The sequence below is a fragment of the Festucalex cinctus genome, chromosome 15 (assembly GCF_051991245.1).
Source record: "Festucalex cinctus isolate MCC-2025b chromosome 15, RoL_Fcin_1.0, whole genome shotgun sequence".
NCBI lineage: Eukaryota > Metazoa > Chordata > Actinopteri > Syngnathiformes > Syngnathidae > Festucalex > Festucalex cinctus.
The window spans coordinates 18,173,053-18,186,547 of NC_135425.1; the positions used below are offsets into that span (position 1 = coordinate 18,173,053).

Below are 13,495 nucleotides of genomic sequence, written 5' to 3' on the forward strand. Positions count from 1 at the left end.
CAAAATGAATAAACAGCTGTTTTATTATGAGGTAAAGTATTAGTATTAGCTAGCGATCCAAGATGGCGGGATCTTCTGCGCATGCGCGTCACCGATCGTGCAGGGTCACCGATAGCGTCTTGACAGCGAGACCTGTTGCGGCTCAATATTGATCCATATATAAGGCGCACTGGATTATAAGGTGCATGGTCAGCCTTTGAAAAAAATGAAGGCTTTTAGGTGCGCCTTATAGTGCGGAAAATACGGTATTAATAAAAATACATCTATAACTTATTATATAATGTATTGATTTATAAAGAACGATACGTAACATTAGTTTATGCTACTGAAAATTCTGTTACAAACCATTACATAAAAAGTACTTCACCAAGAAAGGTGACTTTGAAGGAAGCTACCAGCCCGTATTTAAAAGCCCGTAAAGGACAGGGAATAAGTAGCAACGTGTGCAAGCTGGCTTGAGCTTTAGTGATTTATTGAGCGTAGCAGAAGCAAAGTTGCATCCAGGGACATGAAGCCTCCTTCCACGGTCGCCGATTTGAGCCGTATTCCCATCTAATAACCACACCGCTGTTCTGCTCTCTGACAGTGGCTGATCAATGGGTAAGGCTCACTGCGCCTGTGTCCTGCACACGTGTGCCAACAATTCCCTTTATGCCGGAATTTACTTTATGGACAGTGAGGAAAATTCTACATGGTTAGGGGTTTGCTAAATTTATGGTATTAATCACAAAAGGGCTTGGCAGTAAGAAAGCAAAGATTGCAAGAGTTTGGATAGTTGGATTAGTTCATTTTCACAGCACAAATCTCTTTAAGGAGGCCCTATATAACCTGATCAATATTAGTATCATGTTGTATAACAAAACAACAGGCATGTAACGTCACACAGGGCAAAACTACATGTACCGTAAATCAGTTATGGATCACGAGTTATTTCATTTTCAGGCTTTTTTTTTTTTTTTTACAAAATGACCATATTAATCTAAATTTGCCATTTTAACTCAAAATGAGACATTTTTGCTGCAGATGAGAGAATATGAAATATTGGAAATTTTCAACTAGCTATTTTAAACTATTTTAAACTATTTATCAATAATCGATTGTCCTATTTAAAAAAAAATAAAAAAATAAAAAAAAGATCCAGCAACAACTGTCACGCTCGCCTGGTCCTTATTTATTTTTCTTGCATATTTCCCACAATTATCACGTCAAGTTACACCCAAACGCGACCATTGTCATTGAGTTGTGCTTTGGATCGAGCTATGCTACCCTAAGTTTTGCATCACTTGCAAAATTAATACAATATAATATGTTTTAACTAGCGACTTTTGGATTCATAAAATTAATGAACAAAGATATATATACTTCCTATCTTGATCTGCATCTTAGTCCTAAAGTTGTAGGTGATCAAGATCACACGTTTACACCCCCGTGCCGCACCAAGTGACATCAGCTTCGCTTTGCAGTTGCAACATATAACTTTCGCAATTTTGAGGACAAAAACGGCAACTAACCCTGGGCATAATCCAAGGAGAGATTATTCCGTTGCTGGAAAAGTACGTGTGGTCCATCGTCCGGTCAGCCGCAGCAACAAATGTCCGTGAAACGTTGGTTCTAAGCAATGCAAATATGGTTTTAAAATTATAGGGTTATTATATAGTTTTGATGCATTTTTTCTCTGCCCTACATTTAAATCAAAATTTTAAACCTGTCTATGCAGTATTTTATTTTATTTTTTGTACTAAAACATCCATCCATTCGTCATTTCTATACCACTTGTGCTCATAAATCAGATGTAGATAAACAGTCTTGCCCACATTCACACTTTATAACATTTTGGAATTTATACAACCTCAGCCGAGTCATGAAGTGGCATAGAGAAAAGAGTTTTCTAGTAAAGTAAAACAGTTTTCTTTTCTTCCGAAGAATGTAGAAAGTAGCACACAGTGCGTAGACTTGTAAAAAAAAAAAAAAAAAAAAAAAGCATGAAGCAACAACGAGCCGCGTAGCCAATAATGGCGGTGAATAGCCAGGAGACAGGCTGTTAGAGGAGATCTGATGAAATTATAAACATAGTTCAATTGCACCTTGTTGCACCATTTAGGAGAAATGAAAACAGCAGCATTAGAGAGTGCTTGGCTCCGCAAAACAACACTGAGGTGATAGATGCAAGGGCACGGCCCCACAAACTACTATGTAATTAAATTTTGCCCTGCGGGACTCCATTAATAACTTATAATATAGTGTGCATTTCATTGGAGGGGGTCGTCAAATGTGGGTGTGTTATTGCGCTCGGGAGGAGGCGCCCGGTTCTGTGTTGTGCTCACAACAGTAGTGATGAGAGTTGCAGAAATCGCATGAAGTTTTTGTATTGTTCAACCAGATTTAATAAATTAACTGAGCTAAGCATCTGATACAGAGAAGGTTTGGCTTGCTAAATTAAATCATTGCGTAGCCGTATGATTGGGGGAGTGAGTGATGAATGACAGAAATGGATGACCTTTGACACTCGCTAGCTGAGCACTCATTAACATGATAGCTGTCACGCTGCTCATGTGGAGAGTGCTTCGAGTAATATATGCAGTAAATACCTTAATATGTACAGTATGTTCACACTTGACTGAAAATGAACTGCTTTTTTTGTAACTGAGTATATATATATATATATATATATATATATATATATTGCAGTTTAACAAGAACAGTCTTGAGTTACACCACTGAATAATTCCGACAAATAAGTCATGATAATGAATATTAAAATGTATATGTAACCAAGCTTTGATTATTCATTTCATTTCATTTCATTTGTTCATTTATTTCAGGCAATAATCAACATTAACAATATATCAATTTTTCTAAACAATTTTTTCTAAACCTAGCCTGAAAAGGAGTGGGAGGAAGAGAAACTTATTAAGTCCCACCCCCAATATCATTAGCATCAAAACAAATTTAGCTACTTTCCTACAAACTTGCACTAACCAACAGCGGTTGTCATAATATTGAAAAACTATGTGTTTACAAACGTGTTTACAAGAATGTATGAATTAATGGTTTATTTCTGTTCCATACATTTATTTTGTCTTTTTCTATTATTAATAAAGGGTCCACATGTGGCCCACGGGCCACCTTTTGCACATCCTTGAACTAGAACAAAGATTATGCGCCATGTCCTCCACACGAACACCAGTGCTGCTTTGGAAGAGCAAAACACAACACAATAAATATGATCCAATAATGAATTCAGTTTAATTACCTTATAAAGATGGCGGCATGTTTACACAATAATACCTGCAGTGAGCCCCTGTTGTATAAAACTAAAAACAGGAAAGGCAGCTTGGCTTTGTTGAATATTAACACTTTGTGATAAAACAGGGTCCCATAATTTAATTGAACACGGCATCTACTTGAAAGAAGTCACATTTAAGTCAAACCTTTCGACATTTGAAGTCCTGATACTAATTTAGACCTTGGTAAGTGACTCCATATTTAGCGTTGATATAAACAGTGCTGTTTCAGTTTCACTAGTGTGGCTGACATTATCACCTTAATGATTTTAATAGTCATGAATTGCTCATGACACTGAAGTAATAGGTTCTAATTTGTAGCAATCAGCTCCTCTGAGAACAACGTCAAAACCAACCAAGATCTAATCATGCACTTGAGAATGTTTGCAGAGAGCAGACATTTAAAAGATTCAAAAAAAATTCTCTGTTTAATGAGCTGATCACGAAGTCATTAGTTTTTATGTGCTGTCACTTCCGACTAGTGGTTTTATAGTCGCTGTGTCAACGGGAAGGTGAAATGTATGATTTACAGTATTACGTTTACTGTCTGATTTTGTTGTTGGTTGTGTGACTTGCAGCCACGTTAGTTGACAAATAATCAGTAGGAATCTCCTGTTTTGCCTCTGAGCGTCCTTGAAATGTCCAAAATACGCGACGCCTATCCATCAATCTTGGAAAAAGGATCTCTTCCCTGCTCAAATCCAGTTCCAGTTCCAAGTTGACGATGGCAAGATGCTTTTTTTTTTATCTGTCATCAGTGGGCTGACATGTTTTGACAATGCTTTTTATGACTGATGGCTTCTGCCCTGAATGTGTGATGCACAGGGGAGTGACAATCTGACAGAGAGAAAACACCGTTTGAAAAGTGTTTTTGTCGCCCCCCAACAACCCCCAAACACACGCACTCACTCACGCACACGCATTCTTGTTGGGCTTTTGATAAAGTGTTTTTTACTCTCTGACTCTATGTTTGTGTTTCAGACCTTTTCCCACAGAAGACACAGCCTTGAACGAGGATGATGTCTACCGAAGCCTTGAGGAGCTGGCAGAGTAAGTTGATATTCGATAACACGCACTCACACACAGACAAATATGTTGTATATATGTCACATTAAAAATGGAAGTGACTCCCATTCATTATCTGGAGAAACCGCCCTGCCCATACTAAACACAATAAAATGCAAAACCCTGCTTCAAACTATAAATTATAATGGCGTAACATGCAGCTTTTCCTCATATTTTCTTAAGCTGCAACAAAACCATTTTGGAATACGCTTGTGTGTGATTTTTTTTCCCTGTGATACTGTTTAGTTTATTTGTTTGGATTTGTGTGTTGTTGTTTTTTTTTTTTAAATCACCGCTGTAGTTTTGCAAAACTGTTACCATAATAAGCCTTTTGTAACTTTATTTAGGAAAAATGATATCATTTTCAACTATCATCCAAATATTAAGACTAGGGCTGTCAAGCACAGAATATAGATATTTTTCATTTCATTTTGACTTGCTTGTTGTTTGTTTGAGAAATTTTAATTTGCGAACTTTGCAACACCAAATTAAAATACCGTATCCGTTGTACATCTCTGGCGTATCATCTCAAAATATCCTACTTAAGTTTACACCACCGCACCTCAAGTCAAGTCATCTTTATTGATTTATTTATTTGTAAGTGAGACATTCTGAGTTGTTTGTATGACACAAGAATATAAGAAATCTGCCTGTAAAGCTCAGTTTTTCTCATTTTGCTTGCAAACAGTCATATTTAACAAGAGAAGAATTTTATACTATAATCAAGCAAAGTTATTCGAACCATCTTTGTATGAAAATATACTTCGTATTTGATGATTTTATGTTAATTTGAAGGTTTTACTCACGTAAACATCTATTATAAGCTTCGTAGAAAGTAGTAAAAATAGAGGTAGAAAAATGTAATTAATCGCGATTAATTCCGAAAAATTTGTGTGATTTATTACAAATTTAATTGCTCTTGACAGCGCTAATGAAGATGTTCAAAAAATATAATGACAATGGTTTAATGCAAAGGTGATTCAACTCATAAACCCAGACAAAGAAGTTCCTGAGAGGTACTCTGAAGTGTGGCATGACGTCATGTCATGATTCAGGAAAAGTTCTGAGTGCTTTTTTTCCTAGAAAAGTTGGTCAAATTCCAAATGCTTGAGGAGAATAAAGCTATGGTTTCATCATATGCATATTTTATTAGTAAACATTAGGGGTGTTAAAAAAAACAAAAAACGATTCGGCGATATATCGCGATACTACATCGCGCTATTCTCGAATCGATTCAATAATCGGCAGAATCTATTTTTTTTTTTTTTTTTTTTTTTTTTTTTTTTTTTAGGATTCACACCTTGAGCATGGAAGAATGTTATATGAACGGAACATTAAGCCTTAATATTTTATTTTAATGCTGTTCAAACATGAAACCTCTAAGACTGATGTATCAGATAAATAAATAATACATTTTCATATAAATCTTACACTCTACAAGCTTACTGATTAGTATTTTCTAAATTTGAATGAAAAAAAATCGTAACAATCGACTTATAAATTCGTATCGGGATTAATCGGTATCGAATCGAAACGTGACCTGTGAATCGTGATACGAATCGAATCGTCAGGTACTAGGCAATTCACACCCCTAGTAAACATTGTTGACCTGAAATACTGAAATAAACACTGATTAATGGACTATATCGAAATTCTTCCTGTGTTATACATATTTGTAACCTCAAATGAAATGAGCAAAGAACTCCCTGTCACTCTGCTCATTGCCAAAGTGACACCAGCAATATTCTCTGGCGTCCGGCCTCACTACTTTTTATGATGTGGATGTGTGGGTTTTCCGGCTGTGAAAGACTCATATGGCCTGCTCTGATTTGGCAGTGTTTCCCGTGGTGACAACTCAGATAAATGGAGAATAATTAGTTACCCGCTGCGAGATAGGTGCCATTCATCACATGGCAATACGGGGAGGAGAGAGGGAGTTGGGAATGGAAGCATGCATGGGGTAGATATACATCCACTGAATGTGTGATTGTGACATTCTATAGGGAGCGGAAGTGTGCGTGCTCGCTCTCGAGAAGAGAAAAGGCAGCCAAGCAGGCTAATACAGGATTAGAGTGCGGTTAACATGACTCAAATCTGCATTGAGAGTGGCAAGAGAAATAATAGTAATAGTTCAAGGCATGGAAGTAAAGAAATACAAATGTACAAAAATACAAATTTTTATAAAAAGAGAATGCAAGGAAGGATGTTGTAGTGGCGTATGTATAGTAGGGATGTCACGATAAGGGCAATATCGTGATATCGTGATATTAAAACTGCCACAATATCGTCATCGTCATGTTCACAATATTTTAAAAGGAAGCCATCTGTTAAAAAAAAGTCAGGTTGATTTCCATTTGTGCAGTTCTAGCACCCTCTAGTGGATAGTTTAGTAGTGCAATTTAATTTTCATTAGGGATGTTTTGGCCTTCTATGTTTAAAATCTACACTAATTATCAGATGGATTGTGAAGTGATCAATGTGTGCTTGCATTACCAAGTAAGTGCCTCAATATTGTTATTCAAGATTATAGGTGGTTTATATGCATTGCTGTTATGTACAAAAGCACAATATTGTGTTTGTTTGTTTTTTTTAGTATGAGCTAATTTTTTTTACAATATTGTGATCTTTTTTAAATATCGCCAACGCCCCAACAACATCGTGATAATTATTGTATCGTGACCTTCATATCGTGATAATATCGTATTGTGATGTTTGGATATCGTTACATCCCTAATGTATAGTATAGCGAGATGTGAAATGGTTCATTCCTGCATCTAATTAGTTCGCTGTGAAGGGATTCCAGTAATAAAGAAATCACACGATGTACCAACAGCTACGTGTCGACTACTGAGCTCATCAAATTCCTGCAGCACAGATAGGCCGAGCGATGTAGCGTGATCACCTGCAGCCAATGCACCTGCAGACCCCTGGGTTCGATCAAACCCAGGTTAAGAACCACTGCGAAATTACCAAAGCCTCCAGAAAATCTGGAATCAAAGATAATAGATTTTTAGTGTTTTAGTAATGTGTGATCACAAATGGAAGGTGTGGAAGTTATTGACTTAATTATGCGGCTGTGCTGCATGGCCGCTCTTGACCTTTTAGAAAGACCATGTATGCATTTTGTTTCATCAATGAACGCATGAACACGATTGATTCATCAGCATGTCATGTTTGGCACACGGACCATGCTTGTTATGAGCAGGCAATCAAAAAACTATTAATTCGTCTGAAATATGGAGGCATAGTTTAAAATAAGTGCCTGACCAAACTGTAAAAATGAGAAAGAGGATAATGATGCACTTCCTGAGTAATAATCATTTATTATACTGACATAATACTCCTCAAGAGTCTCTTAAAGGAGGAAACATGAAAACTCCCAACATATGGCATCATTAAAAAGCAACAGCTTGCACAGAATATTGTCATCGAAACTCAGTGGCGTCATTTACCTCAATGTTAAGATGAAAAATGATTATCGGTGTGACAGAGTCACACTCAATTGGATCATAACCCATAATTGGGCTCTCCTGGGTTAAAGTGGTATACCCAGATTGTGCTTATTCCGTTTACCTGTGTGATGTCAGTGATTTCAGTCACTTTGGAATGAATGACTCCATCCTGGAATTGACAGAGCATGAAATGTGGCGAGATTGGGCAAAGCCGCCAAGGGAGTTTTTCTTCTGTAAAAAAGGCACACATGGATTTTCCATTCTGAAGCAAACAGTGTCACAAGCTCTTTGTGTCACCCCGTCTGCAGTTTATTTTGCTCCATTAATCCCTTGGGCGGATTGACATGAAAAGTCAATTGCTTGAAAATAGATGGAGCCTATCCAGGTATTAGTTGCTGCAAGGTATCCAGAAACAGATTTGATTCTAATTTAACATCATAGCGGTCAAGCTGAAGTCATAATACATACATAGTATGAAACGGGCCCATCAACTCGCAGTGCAAAGTTGCAAAGTTCATGAAGTTTTACTGACATAGACATTCATCTTTGCAACATTACTGTCGGCACTGGCGGTCCGGTCCGATAATTGGTAAAACCCAGTTATATAAACCGCTAATGGCTGACGTGAAAGAAAAAGACTGCGTGCTTTGACGCTCGCAGTCAGGTTAACCAATTAGATGGCTTGCTGACTGGTAGCCATGATTACCGGATGGCCATTCTCAATGCCGGTCCATTGTGATCATCTGAGAAACTTTATTTCAAATTTCTTTTGAAGGATGACGTCAGTTGTCAGGAATAAAAACATAGTTGGATGGCAAAAACCGCCACTGACTGTAGACAGTGTCACTATAGAAAAGGTATATGTGTTTAATAAAACGTGTAAGACATCCATTTTAACTGTCATTATCACTGTAATCTCAGGTTGTTGGACCCTTATGGTATATTTGCTCTTTGATCGGTTCCAAAAACTGCTAACAAATCGCATTTCAGGTTGGGGTTGATGCATAATAATGCAAATATGTTCCTACATATGCCTTTTATTGAAAAGCAACACATCCTAACCTTTGGGGACCTGCTCTCGAGCTGTGATTTGGTGAGTCATTATCCCATCCCCAACTTGCTAAAATCTATGTCAATGAGGCCACTGAGCTACTTGGCTGATTGCATGCATGCAAAGTAAACACCCAGGACACCCTGTGGCTTTTCACTCTGGTAATCGGACAGAAAATGTAACCTAATTCATGAGCGCTCAGGTTTTCATTCCTTTTCTGCACCTTATTGATGCACTGTGATGCATGCAAATGCTCATGCATACATCTGAATGTATCTCTCGCAATTTATGTCTCTCATTTAATGCAGAAAATGCACGCAATTTTGTACCTACAGTGTTCAGACTAATAGTGTGTTAAAATTGTCCTCAGGTACAATACCACATTATTTTAATCCATCAGTATTCTTTACTTAACCATGTGAAAAACTCATTGAGATGTTAAAACCTCTTTCCAAAAGTGACCTGGCTAAGACACCAAACACACAAGACGCAAATAAAATATGATCACACACTATACAAAAAAAAGAAAAAAAAAAAACTACAGTGGGATTACATGATTACACAGATCAAATTATTTCCTCGTCTTTTATAATTGTGTTGAATTCCCCTAGTTATAAGATGTCCCACTTCCCCCTTCCTGATTTTAATTTTAATATCTCACAAAGACAAACCAAGTAAATTTATAATGCAGTTTTGAAATGATGGTTTTATTTATTACAGGAAATTAAAATCTAACCATATTATTAACATAAGAAAAAAACATTTTTTTCATATCACTGTAACCAGTCGGTATTGTATGGTCTTATCAAAAATAGTGGAGAACCATCAATTTGTCCAAAAGTCAATGATACAAACATCACATTATAAACCTCACTATACAATATTTCTATTGTGATATTGTGGGTAGGTTCCCAATAATATTAAAGTAGGTCACGATACTGTGTAAAAAAAAAAAAAAAAAAAAACTCATCATATTGCAAAACATTGCGATCTCACACTAAATCCATGTCAGTAGCTTTGCCACTCCCCGCCATCTTGAATTCTCTTTAACCAGCACGGGCTGTGTACTTCACAATGCTGTGTTTGGCTGAAAGGGATGATTTTTTATTTTTTTAGTTTTTTTTCGTGGCTATTTTAATATCATATTCAGGATATCAGCATAATCATCACACCTCTACGTTCTATTTGTTCAAATTGTACCATTTACTGGTAATCAAGAAGAATGTTTTTGCAATTTGAATGGAGAAATTGACACAATATTTTAAAGATACTTTTTTAAAACATGATCATTACTCGTGAGGAATGATTAATTGTTGGTTTTATTTTGAGGTAAGTAAGGCAAATGTATATGATTCTGTTTAATTATAGTTCTCTTCACATTTGTTTCACTCAGATGTACTCGAAGCTCCTCCTGCTCTCTGCGGAGATGCTTCTCGTCTTTTATATACGTACTTGAACTGGACCTTTATTTGTAATACTTTTCTGTTGATATAATTTTCTGATTCAATTGTCTCGTTTCCCGCAATCCCCCACCTTGTCACACAAGAGTCTCTGTGGAGTGTGGTATAATTCTGGAGTTCACAGAGAAGACATAGTCAAGACAGCGTCGGCGGCCAGTCGTCCTCCCACGCTGCCTTCTCAGTATTCAACGGCAGCTTCTTTCCTTAATGAAGCAAGTGGAAGCACATTATTTTTAGTGAACTAAGAAACCTCAATTAAAACTTCAAACAGGCCCAGCATGAGCGTGAAGACAAAGCTGAATATTTGATTGAAAAGGCAGTTTTATCATGTCTTTTTCACCCTTTTTCTCAAGGAAGGTGAACTCGGGATTATTTTAGCCCACAACAACAAAGGCAAAGAGCACATGTTCATCATATCATGTTCCTATTATACATGTAGATTACCAATGACTAAATATTGCTGCTGGAAATTAATTTGTGATGACAAAGTGGTTGGCTTGGCTCACTCTCTTCTGACCATCAATTTGGATCCAATACCAAAGTTTATTTCATTTTTTTTCTTTGGTCCAATAAGTTACCCCAATGGAAGTCTTTATCCACCATAACAGTGCTTCAAGTCTTATAGCAAGAAAACATTAGCACAATGTGTGGACATCAAGTTAAAGCAGCTGAAACTGATCAAGCTTTTCAAAACGGAGCACTTGGTTTGTCTAACGTGTGGTATGTTTCTTCTCCAGTGAGCACGACCTGGGTGAGGATGACATCTACGACTGCGTCCCGTGTGAGGACGATGGCGATGACATCTACGAGGACATCATTAAGGTGGAAGTACGACAGCCCATGGTGAGGGCTTTGAGCTAGATACCTGATCAAGTCTATATTCTATAATCAATCGTAACTGTTTTTTTTAGACCAGCATCGAACTGAACAGTTGAGATGTCTGAATTCACACATTAAAATTCATACATTATTAAAATGGATAAAAGGATAATGTTGAGGACCAAAAAATAGTGGGAGGTCAGGTTAAATGTTTTTAACTCATTTGCTCCCAATAACGTGTAAATACGTTTTTTAAATGTTCTAAGTGTCCCAAAGACGTATTTATGTTTTTTTTTTTTTTTTTTTTTTTTTTTTTTAATGCTAGAGCATACAGAAGGCTTCGATGCAGCCTCTCAGCTGCAAAGAACGGTTTCAGAAATGGTAGTTATTACACAAACGGCCAGCAGGTGGCAGCAGAGCAAAGGAGATCAACCAGGGCCATCTAGAAAAAAAGCTAAATTACTTACAATTTTGAATAGATTTGTGAAAACTGATGAAATTTAGCTCTCTTCTAATGCTAATTGCTGCAAAACGGAAACAGATAGAAACATTTTTTTTTTCCTGATGAAAGAAGAAACTTTAATCTTTCTTTTGATAGGTTCCATGCTTTTATAGCAATAGAACACAATATTATGTGGCCCTTGCAAAATCAGTCAAAATCCAGTAAAACAGCCGGGAGCGAAGGGGGTTGCTTCTGTGAACATGGCTGGGAGTGAATGAGTTAATCATAGTTAATTGCAAGAGTTCCATAGTTAACTCACCATTCATATTTGTTCAAAATGTACAATAAATCCAACTCGATATTAACGCGCTTATTTACTTGGAGATAAACAAACAGTAGGGGGGCATAGCTCAGGTGGTAGTGTGGCAGTCTCCCAAGCTGAAGGTTGGGAGTTCGTTCCACAACCCTTGAGTGACTTTTTTTTTTCTTCAGTTTTGTTTTGTTTTTTTTGACTCTCTTCCTAGTGTAAATATTAGCCTACTATGACCTATTAGTCAAATGTACTCTAAATAGAGTCAAATCTACACTGCAGAATTTACTGTGTATATCATTGGGTAAATATGTTTTGTTGTGTAGTAAGCCTGCTGACGATGAAACACCAAAAACGCAACGCAGGTTATAACTCCTGCTGATCTTCTTTTTTTTTTTTTTTTTTTTACTTTTGACTGATTTGCTTTTCTCATGCTGCAGATCAGATACATGCAGGTGAGTGCTGCTGTGCTTGTGATCAATCCCAGCTTCAAAGTGAACCCAACAACCTCCCCTCCCCCACAGACTACATCACCACTGTGTTTACATAAACAAAAACAAAAAAAGAAGGTTGGCGTCCCTCAAGGATGACTTGCCAATTAGTGTGCTAATTAGATGTACAGGGCAGCTGGTCCAAGATTTGACACAGTGCCCATGGGAGCAAAAGTGACATCAGGGGATGACTACAATGCCATGTGGCACCAGCTATATTGCTGCAAGTCACAATGAGCATTACATATAGTAAACATTATCCTATTATCTTCAAAAAGAAAAGATACACAGTTTGTATGTTTGTCGGTTGGGGAGATTAGTGGGTGCTTTGGTCATTGTTTGCATGAGATTTTAAGAGTAAATGTGCATATATGGATTTATATTTTCACCAGGAATTATTACCGCAGCACCCCCATCATGTAGCATGCTAAAAACAGTTAGCTGTACTGTAGCTATTAATTATCCTGTCTTAACATGAAAATTACTCTGACTGTTTATTTACTATGTGTGTTATAGAAAATGGGCATGACAGAAGATGACAAGCGGAATTGCTGCTTAGTAGAGATCCAGGAGACCGAGGCCAAGTATTATAAGACTCTAGAAGACATTGAAAAGGTGAGTGAGGAAATGTTGCGTATGAAAACATATTTGTTTATATTTTTATTGCGATCCTGGAACCACAATGTGGTGTGAGTTTCCGTCTGTGCCTTGCGTGGGATTGTTCACAGCATGGAAGTGTCAGCTATTGTCAGCTTCGCTGCGGAGCACAAATGTCACAGGAAGTGATCAATAGTGGTTATTACCGAATCGGCCGCCGTGTGAGAAACTGAATCCCTCGGGCTTTGACGTACCACAAGCACACAGACACTCAAAGCCACAACATTAGGCACACCAGAAAAATCTAATAAAATCTTTATGGTCAGTTTTCTGGTATTTACAGTCCTATCTGTGCTATAGGACATTTGGTGCGCTCAGTAGTTGACTTGTGGCAAAAAATAATAATAATAATAATAATAAAGTGGTCGGAATATGACTTCACATGTATAATGGAACGTAAGGTGTTCCACAGAGTTCAATTATGGAGCCTCTGCTTGTTGTATTCATTGAGGTTTTAACCACTA

The 13,495-nt window shown here is 37.2% G+C and overlaps 1 protein-coding gene across 9 annotated transcripts in view; it reads left to right on the top strand.

The window, feature by feature from the left end:
• vav2 (vav 2 guanine nucleotide exchange factor) overlaps positions 1 to 13,495 on the top strand; it is a 156,913-nt gene that overhangs the window by 114,461 nt on the left and 28,957 nt on the right. For 6 of the 9 annotated variants that reach the window (XM_077496440.1, XM_077496444.1, XM_077496442.1 and 3 more), the window contains 4 exons: positions 4,266 to 4,334; positions 11,050 to 11,155; positions 12,324 to 12,338; positions 12,891 to 12,989. In XM_077496440.1, coding sequence (XP_077352566.1) covers positions 4,266 to 4,334; positions 11,050 to 11,155; positions 12,324 to 12,338; positions 12,891 to 12,989 — 289 coding nt within the window. The remainder of the gene's footprint in view (positions 1 to 4,265; positions 4,335 to 11,049; positions 11,156 to 12,323; positions 12,339 to 12,890; positions 12,990 to 13,495) is intronic. The other 3 variants (XM_077496446.1, XM_077496443.1, XM_077496448.1) reach the window with 1 other exon arrangement.